The sequence below is a fragment of the Phyllostomus hastatus genome, unplaced genomic scaffold, assembly GCF_019186645.2.
Source record: "Phyllostomus hastatus isolate PE091 unplaced genomic scaffold, TTU_PhHast_1.1 phas_contig_86, whole genome shotgun sequence".
NCBI lineage: Eukaryota > Metazoa > Chordata > Mammalia > Chiroptera > Phyllostomidae > Phyllostomus > Phyllostomus hastatus.
This window is the reverse complement of record NW_025333977.1, coordinates 93,307,503-93,322,336: the sequence shown is the minus strand read 5'-3', so window position 1 is coordinate 93,322,336 and position 14,834 is coordinate 93,307,503. Positions and strand designations below refer to the sequence as shown.

General features: G+C 37.2%; 1 protein-coding gene and 1 pseudogene across 6 annotated transcripts in view; both read left to right on the top strand.

The window, feature by feature from the left end:
- LRCH3 (leucine rich repeats and calponin homology domain containing 3) overlaps positions 1 to 14,834 on the top strand; it is a 141,490-nt gene that overhangs the window by 63,207 nt on the left and 63,449 nt on the right. For all 6 annotated transcript variants that reach the window (XM_045851129.1, XM_045851132.1, XM_045851128.1 and 3 more), the window contains exons 5-6: positions 4,782 to 4,918; positions 6,288 to 6,397. In XM_045851129.1, the coding sequence (XP_045707085.1) occupies positions 4,782 to 4,918; positions 6,288 to 6,397 (247 nt within the window). The remainder of the gene's footprint in view (positions 1 to 4,781; positions 4,919 to 6,287; positions 6,398 to 14,834) is intronic.
- On the top strand, positions 10,981 to 11,220 carry LOC123826877 (annotated as a pseudogene).

Genomic DNA, 14,834 nt, shown 5'->3' with positions numbered 1-14,834 from the left:
TCTCTAGGTTCTTTGACAAAACATGACTTCTCTTGTATACTACATATCATGATGCTTTTATTTTACTGTTAAATCCAAATTTTGATACCAGTTTGATTCAGTATGATACTTACTAGATATTAAATACCATACAGTAGTATGATATTTAGTTCTAACATAGCAGTGTAGCTTTGTCATTTTGGATCCCAAGTAAGATCTCAGAAAGTGACTTTTCCAGTCCACTTTAATACACTTACTTGCAACCACACTACCCTAATTCCTGCATTCCTTTCCTCTCAGCTAGGCTTGTTCAGTTACCCTTCACCTTATATCTTCAGAGCCTTCCTTATTTTTTCCTACTTCTACCTTCTGTCACCTCAGGAATGTGAATGAAAGCCTCAACAGAACTGACCAAAATCATAACACAGGGTCTTATAAGCCAGATTTTTATTTTGGGTTGCCCTTCTTCTTAGGGCCCACCTACTATGGTTGATCTTTAGTCTTATAATGTGATAATACTGACGATGTGAAATCAGTTAAATGAAACATTGAGGTTTTGGTGAAAATAAAAATTTGGGGTTTCGGATGACACTGCAGTCTAATAGTTTTGTCATCTAATATGTTCCTGTATCATATTTTGAATGTGCATTACCAAGAAAATTGTGAAATTACCAAATAGTTTTAAATTAAAAAAAAATTAATTTGAGAGAGAGGAAGGGGTATGGGGCGGGTAGACAGACACATCAATTTGTTGTTCTACTTATTTATGCATTCATTGGTTGCTTCTTTTGTGTGTCCTGATCGGTGATTTAACATGCAACTTGGGATATTGGGATGATGCCCTAACTGACCTACCCAGCCAGGGCTCGGATGGTTTTTTAAAATCAGTTTATCTTGTAATCCCAGCATATTCAGTTAAATTGAGATAGCAGGAAGCTTTATTCCAACAGCTGCACAAGTTAGAGTGGAAGTTCATGTTAATTAATTGAACAGTATAATTCAGTAGATAAAATAGTGCATCCTTTGTTATATTGCCATTTGATTTTAAATTAATTATAATGCTTTTCAAATAATATATCGTCCAAAAAGCAGGTAATATTAAAAAGCTTAAAATAAATAAGAGCATGTCCTGCACCTCAACTATCCCCCTCCCCAATTTCAGTGACCAGAAGTGCATCTACTTTCAATTCCTTTGACACTTTCTTCTGGTATTTGTTGACATATTTCTAATGAACAATGATGCTTTACATTGTTATTCTTGAATTTATCAACTTTTTGACACTTTATGTCAGGTTTCTTTAACAGTAAATGAAGATTAAACTTCCTTACATTATCATCATCATACCTCTACTTCCCTCTTTGCATCTTCCCAGTGTAATTTTATTACAACTTTTGATTAAGTTGTTATTTATCGTTTACATTATTATAGCTATACAAATATTGTTCACTGCCAGTTAAGGTACTCTGATTTCACTTTTTTCCTTGTACATCTTGTTTTTGTTGTTTTTCTGGAATTAATAATTTTTCTGTTTCTTTTCATTTGCTTGTTTTTTTTAAGTACCTATGGTTAATTCTTCCCTTTTTTTTTTCTGAGCAGCCTTATTAGTCAAACTAATCAGATTACCTATCATTTTTATATTCCTTGCATTACCTCCCTCATTGATCCTTTTTCCCTTCTCTTCCAGTCTGGGCTACTTGTGCTGTTGTTGCTGCCCAACTTTCTTTGTTCTATATTAAATACTCTTATTCCTGGGCTCCATGTCTTTCTCTTTCTTACTTTTTAAAAAAATTTAAGTTTTATTGAGGTATTATTGACAACTCCTCTTTCTTACTTTACTCCCTCATTTTGCTAGAGAGCATCTTCTAGCATGAAAACATTTTTTTGATACTTCTCTTGAAATACCTTTATTCTGTGCTCACTCTTGATGAATAATTTTATTATATATTCTAGGTTGAAAATTATATTCTCAGGATTTTTGGGTCTTTTTTCAATTTTAGCTTTTATTGTTAAAAATTAATGGTTGAAAATTTGATGCTATTCCTCAGGAATCTGTTGTGTTTTTCTCCTTTGATCGTATATGTGCTGCCTCCACCACTCCCTCCATGGGTGGGGGGTCACGAGGGCCACAAGGCCCTGCCTGCTCCACTTTTTCTTCCTTGGAACTATAACAGATAAAAATCATTTATTTGTTCAATTTTTCAAGAAAAATGAAAAGAAAATTTGGTGCTATTCATAATTCCAGTCCATTTTTGTGACCCATTTTTTTTTCTTCCAGAAGATTTTAAGATCTTCCCTTTTTTCTTACTGCTCTGAAATTTATGATGATGTGCTTTTTGTTGTTTTGTTTTGTTTTGTTTTGTTTTATTAGAGAGAGGGGCAGAAAAAGGGAAGGAGAGGGAGAGAAACGTCAATGTGTGAGAGAAACATAGATTGGTTACCTCTCACAGGCACCCCAGTGGGGCACTGGGCCCACAATTCAGGCACGTTCCCTTACCAGGAATCAAACCTGCAACCTTTTGCTTTGCTAGACAGCACTCAACCTGCTGAGCAACATGTGGTCAGGGCAGTATGAGTTGTTGTAATTCAGTGTACTAGATACGTGGTAGGCCTCTTTCCAAACCAGATATTCACATTCTCCATTCTGGACAATTGTCCTACATTTCTCTTTTTTAAATATTTTTTTATTTTTAAAATTATACAGTAAAATTGATTTCTTGAATGGGAATAATGCAGTTCTGTGAATTTTAACTCATTTTTTATGCGACCGCCACCACAATCAGGATACCTAGGTATTCTATCACTTCAAAACAAACACCTCCCTTTATAATTACACCCACCCCTTAGGTCTTACCTCTGGCAACTATTGATCTGTTCTTCATATTTATAGCTTGTCTTTTCTAAAATATCAGATAAATGGAATTATATATGCATATTCCAGTTGACTTCTTTCACCCAATTTAAAACCTCCCCATGGTTGATGTTTCATTTTACAGAAAATTTTCTTTTTCCCATACACCTGAAATTGAGCATTAATACCTTTCAGATGATTATACATAGTCATGTTAAACTTCCTAGTTCTAAGGAAATTAATAAAATTCCTTGAAGGGTTTTTCCCAGGAGTGAAAAGTGAGATAGGTTGCAGGCTCCTGGTAATCAGATCTCAGCTTTAATGGGTCTTGGTTCTGCTCCTTGAGGCGAGCGTTTTAATGATAGAGGAGGTATGGGAGGCATTCTGCCAAAAAGGTCTCGTGCCTTTCCTGCTGCATTATGTTACTGAAATCTGAAGTGATTTTATTTCATGTTATAAGTCACACATGTTGTCTTCCTAGAGAATGAAGAAAAAATGTATAGTATGTGGTACTTTCCATGCATCTTTCTTTTGCATTATACTTAGTAATATCATTAGTTCCTCCAGCAACAGGTTTTGATTCGAGCTCTTCAATTTCTTTATCCAATACTGTACATTTTAATTTAGCTTTTTATATTAGCATCATTTACTTCTTGGCAAACTTGATAATATTTTCCTGGGGCAAAGTTCTAGCCTTCTATTCTTGAGGAAGCCTGCAGGTCAAGCATTCTCTCTGCCTTAGATTTCGTGGTTCTAGAGGTGGCTGTTGAAGCCACCCCATCTTGGACAGGACCCTTCATAGCTGCAGCCTGACAGCCAAACAGTCACTGTGACCACACGGGCCTCACAGCCTGGCCACTGCTGCCTCTGACTGTAGACCACCCCTCCCCACTGTGTGTGTGTGTGTGTGTGTGTGTGTGTGTGTGTGTTATGGTTTCCTGTCTTTTTTCTTCTCTCTTTCTAGATTTTTTATGAGTTGGAAGTTGTAACACTTTAATTGATCCTGTGACTTTCTTATCTTTTTTGTTTATTTTTTTGTCATTTTCTTTTACCAAGTGGTATACAGTCTGACCATTCACCTGAATTTTTAATTTCTGCCATCATATTTTTCATTTCCCCTAATGCTTATTATTCTGTGATTCTTTAATCTTTCTTGTTTTAGTAACTCAGTATCTTATCACTCTGAAATTAGAGTTATTAGTTCCAGTTTTTCAAACTCTTCTGTTTCCTATATATTACCTGTTTCTTCTTAGTTCCTCTTTTCAATTGGTTTCTGTGTTTTGATTTCCGTCTTCCGCGTTGGAGGCTTTTATAAATGTCTGTGGATCGTAAACTGTTAGTATAGAGTCAGTTAGAAGTTTTAAGCATATTGGATAGAAATTATATAATTGTAATAAAGCAGCAAGGTGGCTATTTCAGGCAGGGGGGGACTCCATATCAGTATCTGAAGGTCTTTTATGTTGGACTGTATAGATTCTCCAGAGAATGATTTATTTCTTCTACCTTGTTGTGTATATTCCTAATTTCCAGCATTCAAGAGCTGGGATGGGGATGGAGTTGGGTAGGAAGGTACTAAGGTCTTGCCAATAAGTGTGTAGACTTTCACTTAAATTGTCCATTTTAACTAGCAGCTCATCCTGACTTTCCATTTTGCCTGGGATCCCTGAGTTCAGAGCCTTTCAATTCAATTGCATTAGGGAATAACTTATTAGCTTCTGTGATGACTGGAGACAGATAGGACCCGAGCTGTGAGAAGTGAAACAGCTTGCTTTTCATTAGATTTCCTGTCTGTAAGCATCTAAATCTCATTTGATACTACCTTGCTGTGTCAGTTAATTATTAAGAGAAAGAGTGGAAGTAAATACTTATGTTAAATCCACTAACTAGAAGCTTCTGTTAAAATTGTCTAGTTTTGAAATATTAATTGTTGATTTCCATTTTATCTCTTTGCAGAGCTGGCAGAATTGCCTTTAATACGTTTAGACTTCTCCTGCAATAAAATTACAACAATCCCCATTTGTTATCGGAACCTAAGGCACCTACAGATGATTGCCTTAGATAACAATCCATTACAGTCTCCTCCTGCACAGGTAAACCATCATTGATCTGAAGTATGTTATGAACTTTTTTGGCAAAGGATGAAACTTTAAATTTAAGTTATACACATTTATCTTTTTGTTGGAAATTAAGTTCTTGTATAATAAATTCACACACTTAGGCATTCATTAGAAGTCTTGACCAAACAAACAGTGCAAGATACTGTTTCCAGAAGTGGTTTTTCCTTTCATGAAATTGACATTTTAAAAAAATTGTAGGATTCTTAAAGATTTTTCTAGCCTCCTGTATCTCCTCTATCATAAAAACACATGAATAAACATTTGAATGTCCTTGAGGAACAGAACCAAGACCCATTAAAACTGAGATCTGACTACCAGGTACCTGCAGCCTATCTCACTTTTCAGTCTTGGGAAAAACCCTTCAAGCTATTTTCTAAATGAGTGCACTTTTTTTCTGATAAAACTTGATTGTAGACAATGTAATTGCTAGAGACAAATAAAAATACTTAGCTTTCAAAACTAAAGATTATTAGTACATTTCTTCCATCCATTATTTTTGTACCTTCTCATTTTCTAAAATCTCAAGTTCCTATTTTATTTAGTTTGGTCATTTGTTTAGCAGTGACTGAAATACATCTATTTAATAAGTATTTATAAGGTAGTGTTACATATAGATTCTAGATATTAATACAATTCTAAAAAATAGGTCTAGGCTGTAGCTTTTTTACTCTTCAGAAATCAATTGATGGTACAAGCCTCTGCATGGCAGTTAAAACTTTATGAGTAAACCTCATCACTATATAAGGTTCTCATAATCTTTAAGTATTTACGTTTTGACTTTTGGGACATAAGTCAACATGTAGCAACAAAAATATCTATAGCTTTAACATTTAAACATTTCCTGCTTTTCTCTCTGGCAGAAAGTAGGATTGAAAACATAATTGTACATGATTGTTGAATTTCTAAAAGCAAAAGTTGCTAATATAGGGTGGGGTGGGGAAAGTGGAATTAAAATGATCAAATAAATACAGAAATAAAAGAAATAAAATTTAAAAAAAGAAGAAAAAGTTGCTAGTATAATCCATGTAGGAGCAGTGCTTTAAATTCCTGGCTATGCCTAATTAATCAGTGTGATAAGTTTACTTGATGTTCTCTTTGTAATCATAAATTATTTTATATGTTACTGAAACTTAGTGTCTACAAAATAAAATCAGTATTTATACTTAAATACCTAAAATAACAAATAAAATAATTTGTTAAAATGAGTATTAGATTTTTAATATTACTGTATGTACTTAATAGAAATGCCTTCTATTTCCAATATATATTAAGTAAAAAGCTGATTGTGATTAAAAAGGGACACATTTCAGATGAGTAATAATTTGTGTGTTACTTTATTTAGATATGTATAAAAGGCAAAATCCACATATTTAAGTACCTGAACATACAGGCTTGTAAGATTGCTCCAGATCTGCCAGATTATGATAGGAGACCCTTGGGTTTTGGCTCCTGGTGAGTAAGTTCTGTCGTTTGTTTGTTTGTTTGCTTATCCTATTCCATCTCATAAGAAATCAAATACATTAGACCTTAAATCTGCCTGAAGATTTTACTAAAGGGAAATAACCTATTTTGACACTGTTTTTCTCAGAATCCTCATATTAAGTAAAATGTTGATGACTTAGATGTGGCAAAGTGTAATTCTAATCAGGGTTTCTCAACCTCGACACTGCTTGTTATTTTGGACCTGATAATTCTCTCTTGTGAGGAGTTGTCCTGTACTTGGAAGATATTTAGCAGCATCCCTGCCTTCTATTGCACTCTCCCAGTAAGACAAACAAAAATATTAATATCTCCAGACATTGCCAAATATCCCCTGGGGAGTTCTGCAGTCGAAAACCACTGGTCTGATTGACTTGGATGCTGACCTTGGCTCTGCTGCTAACTAGGAAACTTTGGTTCGTTTTTGCCATAGGGAGTGAAGAGGTTATATTTGATGACTCTTGATGTCACTTTGGGATCCTTTTGGCTGTGAATTCCTCAGCTCTATAACACCTGACTTCATAAGGTTATCTACTTGGCATTCCCAACCATCTGGAACAATCTTAAATAGCAGTAATTATATTCAAAAGGCTTTTAACAGGCAAAATTGATGCCTCAGTGAAGGTGAAATAACACTCATAGACCTTACTCAAAGGAGAACCTCTACTACTTTGCCTTACAACCTGTCACATTTTCCACAAAAGCACAGCCCTAATGAGCTTGCTTCTTGTTATCTTAACAAATTTATGTTTTAGTAGAATTTGGCAGACATATGAAAAATATAAAAAGTAATCTGAGGGAAAAATAAAACTGTAAACAGCAGATATATATTAAAGGAAAAATTCAAGTTAGTGGTTAACTCTGAGAGGAAGGAAGATTCAGTGTGAAAGGGGTTGAGGAGTCTTTAAAGGTATTAATAATGTCTCATCAGGTTTTAAAAGGTATGTCTGTTAATATTCTTTTTATCTCTATGATACATTTCATAATTTTAATAAGATATTTGAAAAAAGTGAAGCTATAAAACCAGCAATTTGGCATATTTGCAAAGAACCTTCTATATTTTAAGTTATTACTACATTTTAGCAGAGTATAATAATTCATGCTCATTAGGAAAATGCTACCCTGGCTGGTGTGGCTCAGTGGATAGTGTGCCAGCCTGCAAACTGAAGGGTCACTGGTTTGATTCCCAGTGTAGGGCACATGCCTGGGTTGTGGGCCAGGTCTCCAGTGGGGGGGAGTGGGGGGTCGCATGTGAGAAGCAACCACACATTGATGTTTCTCTCCCTCTCTTTCTCCTTCCCTTCCTCTCTCTAAAAATAAATAAAATCTTTTAAAAAAATGCTAACATTTATTAAGGTGCATCACTTGCACTGAAGGGGGGAATATGCCTTAAAAGTTTATTTAATTATAAATGATTAGAATTAAATATTTAAATATTTATGGTATAAAGAGGTATTATGGTATAATCTCAAGCTATTTGAAAATTTTACTTACATAGAACATGATTTCTCAAGTATGTTGGGTATTTCTCCAAAGGGGTTTGATTTCTGTGCTTTGCCACAGACCATGCCTTTCTTACTCTTCCCTACCACAGCTAAATGTTTGGCACACACAGGGGATACTCAACAATATTTACTGAATGAGTGAACAGTCAGTTTGGTTGCATAAATGTTAATTCCCTCCCAGCTTTCCTCTGCTTTAAAGTTATTAGAAACAATTTGGTGATGACATTCTGAGTTTTTTAGTATAGCTATTAGATTAAATTTTCTTACACGCTATAAAGGATATTTAAAACACCCACACTAATGTGGTTGTAAAAGCATATGATAATACAGGTTTTAGTCTTTATACACAAGTACAAAAGGATATATTAAAGCCACAACAAAATGGACATCAGGTCAAGATGGTGACATCAGTACACATGGCTCACCTCTCTGCACAACCACATCAAAACTAAAACTAAACTATAGAACAGCCATCATTCAGAGCCATCACAAATGGATTTGAATGGAAGTCTGACAACTACAGAATTAAAGAAACCAATTCCATCCAGACTGGTAGGAGGGGCAAAGACCCCGAACGGGCTGGTCCCAAATCCACGTGTGGTGTATAAAACTATGGGAGGGATATCTCAAGAGCGACGAGTTCCAGCCCCATACCAGGCACTCCAGCCCAAGGTTCCACTTCCAGGAAGATAATTTCCCATAACTTCTGGCTGCAAAAATCAGCATGGGTTGAGTCAGTGGAATAAACTTCTGTGTCCTGAGCAGTTCCTCTTAACCAGCCCACACACAGACTTATTCAGACTCATTATCTTTGAGCTCTAGCATCAAGGTAGCAGTTTGAATGGCACCTGTGCTGTACAAGGAGAAAGTCAAGTGTCCGGTATCAAGACAAGAACTGAGGGAGAGAAAGCCCGGCAGAGGCCACTGTCCCTTTTCTGAGCCTTCCACTGCCACAGAGCCACAGAACTAACAGGTAGGTGCCATATCTGAGACTCCATCAACCTGGCTAACACTGTTTGCCCTGCCCTGAAGATCCCCTGAGACTCTGTCCCACCCAACTTACGGGGCAACCCAAACTGTTAACCTTGACTCCATGTGAGTGGCTGGTCTTGGCTCATGCTTCACAACACCCCTAAGGCCTAATCAAATAAGCAACAGCAGGCCTCAGTGAGCTCCCAGCGCCCTTACCTCTTGCTAAGTGGCCCCAGGCCCAGTACTAGCAGCAGCCAGCCTAGATTCACAGCTTGACTTCACCTGGGAGCCCAGCTCAAGTAGTTGCCATGTCAAGTTGCCTTATAGCTTATGTAGGGTGGCCCTGGGCAGAACACAGGTAGGAGCTGAACTTGGCCTGCACCACCTGGAAAACCCTACTGCCTTTGTACCCAGTGGACAGCTACAAGACACATCAGAGTACCACCATCCTGCCCCTGCCCAGCTGATCCTCCATCGAGGGTGGAGGTTGGTGGTCAGTGCTCACAGCCAGTTTTTGAAGCTGACTGGCCTGGGTAAGTCCCTCCCATTGACCTGTCCAGAGCAACCAAGGCTCAAACACAAGAGGGGGGTGTACTCAGCCCATACAGAGGGCACACCTCAAGTTCCCAGCTTGAGTGATACAGGAGGCTGTGCCACTGGACCACAGGACACCTACCACGTTAGTCCACTCTACCAAGACGGGGGGGCATAGCAGCTCTGCCTAATACATAGAAACAAACACAGGGAGGCTGCCAAAAGGAAGAGACATAGAAACATGGCACAGATGAAAGAACATCAAAACTCCAGAAAAAGAGCTAAACAAAATGGAGATAAGCAAACTATCTGACGCAGAGTTCAAAACACTGGTTATGAGGACTCTCTAGGCACTTAGTGAGGACCTCAATGGCATAAAAAAAATTAGTCAGAAATGAAGAATACTTTAATTGAAATAAAGCACAATTTACAGGTATATTGGATGGATCCAAGAATCAAATCAATGATAAGGTAGCAAAAAACAAACAACAACAAGAAGAAAAAAGAATTTTAAAAATGAGGATAGTATAAGGAGCCTCTGGGACAATGAAGCTTTCCAACATTCGCACCATAGGGGTGCCAGAAGAAGAGCAGAAAGAGCAAGAAATTGGAAATCTATTTGAAAAGATAATGGAAGAAACCTTCACTAATTTGGTGAAGTAAATAGATATACAAGTTCAAGACATGCAGAGAGTCTAAACAAGATGGATGCAAAGAGGCCCACTTCAAGACACATCATAATTAAAATGCCAAAGGTTAAAAATGAGAACCTTAAAAACAGCAGAGAAAAGCAGTTAGTTACCTGCAGGGGAGTTCCACAAGACTGTCAGCTGATTTCTCAAAATAAGCTTTGCATGCTAGAATGGATAGGCAAGAAATACTCAAAGTCATGAAAAGCAGAAACCTACAGCCAAGATTGCTCTACCCAGCAAAGATATCATTTAGAATTACAGAGCAGATAAAATGTACCCAAGACAAGAAAAACTAAAGGAGTTCATCATCACCAAACCATTAGCATATGAAATATAAAGGGACTTATTTAAGAAAAAGTAGATCAAAACTATGAACAATGAAATGCCAATGTCAACAATTGAATCTAAAAAACAAGCTAAGCAAACAAAAACAGACAGAATCATGGATACAGAGAACCTGTTGATAGTTGTTAAGTTAGGGGTGTTATGTGAGAGAATGGATGAAGAGGGGAGGGGATTAAGAAATACAAATAGGTAATTACAGAATAGCTGTGGGGATGCAAAGTACAGTACAGATGGAGTAGCCAAACAACTTACACAAGTGACCTGTGGACATGAACAGTGGTTTGGAGATTGCCTGAGGCATTAGGGGGTGCAGCATGGAGAGTAAGAAAGGGGAAAAAATTTAGACAACTATAATTGCTTAATCAATAAAATATATTTTAAGGAAAGAGCATTTATAGAAGGAGTAGTTAACTAAAGTAATACATATCTATAGAAGATTCTTACGTAGGCTGTATGTCCTTGGACCTTGAGAGACGATACGACTCCAGCCAAAGAGGAGGATACAGAAATGAGGACCATGAATGTTTCCCAGGCATTGATTTACTCCTTCATCTCAACTGCCTGGAGTCACTTGCAGAACTGAGTGGCTGAGAAACAGAAACTCTTCCAGGCAGACAGTGAACTCCCAGTGTACTTGAAGGGTGGGGGGATCTACAACATTCTGTACCAACAGACCTTGGTGCTGTCTTGGAGGCACGTCTACAGTCTGTATTGTCTTGGTTGAGCTTCCTTCCCCCATGAGAAGTGAGACCAAGAAGCCTTCAGTACCTGAAGGACTTAAGTAGACATCAATAAACGTGCTGGCTTCTTGGGGCAGAGGGGAGATTCTTACCTAAAATATTTCAGTCATAAAAGAGGACTGAAAGTAGGTATGTGATGTTAAGGAGGACATAAAAGGTTTGTCATGTGGTGGGGATTAGGTCTGACATACTCTGTGCTAGATCTAGACCTCCATTAGAGCAAGATTTTGGCATTGGGGAGGATATGAAGCAACCTACACCATTATTCCATGAATATTTAGTTTGCTCTACTCAGTAGTCTCCTTCTATTTCTTCATTTATTTTTCCTTCTACCTTAGTTAATTGCTTATAATATAGAACTCTTACTTATTTTCCTGTAGTGTTTTTTTCTAAACATACTTTATTGATTATGCTATTACAGTTGTCCCAATTTTTGCTGTCTTTGTTCCCCTCTGCCTTGTACCCCCATTCCCTCCAGCAGTCCCCCCGGCCTTAGTTGATGTCTGTGGGTCATGCATATAAGTTTTTTGGCTTCTCCATTTTCTGTACTAATCTTAACCTCCCCCTGTCCATTTTGTACCTACCAATTCTGCCTCTTAATCCCTGCACCTTTTTCCCCATTTACCCCCATCCCCTTCCCAACTGATAACCCTCCATGTGACCTCCATTTCTGTGATTCTGTTCCAATTCTAGTTGTTTACTTAGTTTTTTTTGTTTTTTTTTAGGTTCAGTTGTTGATAGTTGTAAGTTTGTTGTCATTTTTCTGTTTATAGTTTTTGACCTTCTATTTCTTAGATAAGTCCCTTTAACATTTCATGTAATAAGGGCTTGGTAATGATGAACTCCTTTAAATCTACCTTACCTGGGCAGCACTTTATCTGCTCTTCCATTCTAAATGATACCTTTCCTGAATAGTGTAATCTAGGATATAGGTCCTTGCCTTTCGTGACTTTGAAATCTTATTTCCTACCCCTTCTTGCCTGTGAGGTTTCTTTTGAGAAATCAGCTGATAGTCTTATGGGAACTCCTTTTTAGGTAATGGTCTACTTTTCTCTTGCTAGTTTTAAGATTCTCTATATATTGGCATTTTAATTACGATGTGTCTTGGTGTGGTCCTGTTTGGGTCCAATTTGTTTGGGACTAACTGTGCTGCTTGGACTTGTATGTCTATTTCCTTCACCAAATTAGGGATGTTTTCTTTCACTATTCTTTTAAATAAGTTTTCAATTTCTTACTCTTCCTCTTCTATTTCTGGCATTCCTATGATTCAGATGTTGGTACATTTGGAGATGTCCCAAAGGCTTCTTACACCATGCTCATTTTTTTAAATTATTATTTTTTCTTTGTTTTCTGGTTGAATGATTATTTCTTCCTTGTGTTCAAATTGTTGATTTGAATCCTGGCTTCATTGTCTCCACTGTTGGTTCCCTGAAGATTTTTTTTTATTTCAATTAGTGTAACCTTCATTTCTTCCTGAGTGTTTTTTATGTTGTTTCAATACTCAGTATGTCTTTTGAACATCTTTATAACCATTGTTTTGAAATCTGCATCTGATAGGTTCGTTATCTCCATTTCATTTAGTTCTTTTTCTTGCATTTTCTTCTAGTCTTTCGTTTGGGGCTTATTTCTTTGTTTCCTCAACTTGGCAGCCTCCCTGTGTTTGTTTCTATGTGTTAGGTAGACTGTATTGACTCCCTGTCTTAGTAGTATAGCCCGTTGTATAAAAGGCACCTGTACACTGTATGGAGCAGAGCCTTAGGTAATCACCAGCGCAGGGCTACCTATTTCACCACTTTGTGGCTCTGTTTTGGGGGTTGGAGGCGGGACTTGGAGAGGGAATAATGCTGCTATCTGGCTTCTGGAGGTTTGGCCTGCACTTGCCCAGTTTCCAGTTATATGTGCAACTGGTGCCCTTCCTACTGTTGCCCTGATGCTGAATTTCAGAGAAGGTGGGTCTGTGTACATTCTGAGTCCATGTGGGCCTTTTAAGCACAGTCACCTGAAATTTCAGCTGTTTTTTCTACCACCTCAACCCCCACTGATTTTTACAGCCAAAAGTTACAGGGATTTATCTTCCTGGCACTGCAACCCTGGGCTGTGTGGTCTAGCTTGGGGCTGTGATCTTACTACCGAGCTATCCCTCCTGATTTTTGTCCACCACATGTGAATATGGGAATGACCATTTTGCCACTGTCATCTGTTCCTGCCACAGTGCATTTCCATGCCTCTCCACCCGTTTCCACCCCTCCTACCCATCTGGATGAATGTAGCTTCTTTACATCTTGGTTGTTGGACTTCTATACAGCTCGATTTTTTGAAGGTTCTGGGTGTTTTGAGGTCTAGTTGTAATTCCTTCTGTGGTTGCATGAGGAGGTGAAGCACATTTACCTATGCCTCCATTTTGACCAGAAGTCTACAACTCTTTATTTCTTCCTCATTGAAGTTTTGGATTTACTATTTAAAATTTTCATTAAAAGTGTTCTGCACCTATATTCTTAAAAGATGTACAACAAATAAAAGTAGCTTTTATTTTATATAAACACTAATTGATTTTCTCCCTTGGAGTCAGTAATTTTTGCTAAGAAAAAAGTTTTTTCTCATAAAATAATACAATAGGAAAATGAAACTGCTACTGCTACTGCTACTTCTACCTGTGCGGTTTGAGTGTAACACAGTTAATAGTGAATCCTGGGTAAGGTATATGTGAGAGTGTGCCTAAAGAAACTAAAGAAGCATCATGAGCTATATGAATAATGAGTTTTAACTAAGGGGTGCAGTGCTGTTGTAGGACCTGTGATTCTATCTTTTGTCTTGGCCCCAATTTTTTTTTTTTGCTATAGCAATCCCGATGATTTTACTTTAAGAACATACATCAAAAAATCCTGGCAAAGAGACTTATGTGTTTCTAAGAGTTAAAGGGAAGCTTGAGTCAATGGAGAAAACTATCCAAAATGGAAAGTCTAAGTACCATAAATATGTTATGTTTCTCCAGAGGAATTAGCAATTGTAGAACTAATGTATTACAGTTCCTGTAATGATTCTTTTTTTTTTTTTTTACAAAGTTTTCTTTAAAAATTCATCTTGGGGGAGAGAGGAAGAGAAGGGAGCGGAAGTGGGAGTGGGACAGAAACATTGCTTTCTTGTTCCACTTACTTATGCATTCATTGGTTGCTTCTTGTATGTGCCCTAACTGGGGATCAAACCCCACAAACTTGGTATATCAGGCTAAAACTCTAACCAAGTGAGCTACTCAGCCAGGGCTTTATAGTAATTCTTAATGATGCTCAGTAGATTAATTTTTCTATATATATTCCATTTACTCCAGAATTATGCTACTTTATTTGTAATGGTTTCAGAATGTACTAGAAATTTAAAAATGTATACATAAATGTATGTAGAAAATTTATATATACTATATAAAATATTTCCTTCAACTCCTCGTGCACCAGTGAATGCGGTTGTATAACTTCTTGTCTTCCTCACTGTGGTACAGATTAGTGAAATTTAATTGTAATTGGCAATAAATTTATTTAAAATTCCATCGTGGAATCAGAAGGTTTTGGTTCTAGCTGTGAATCTCATACTTTTGGGGAGTTCACTTAATCTCTTTAAGATTTCAATT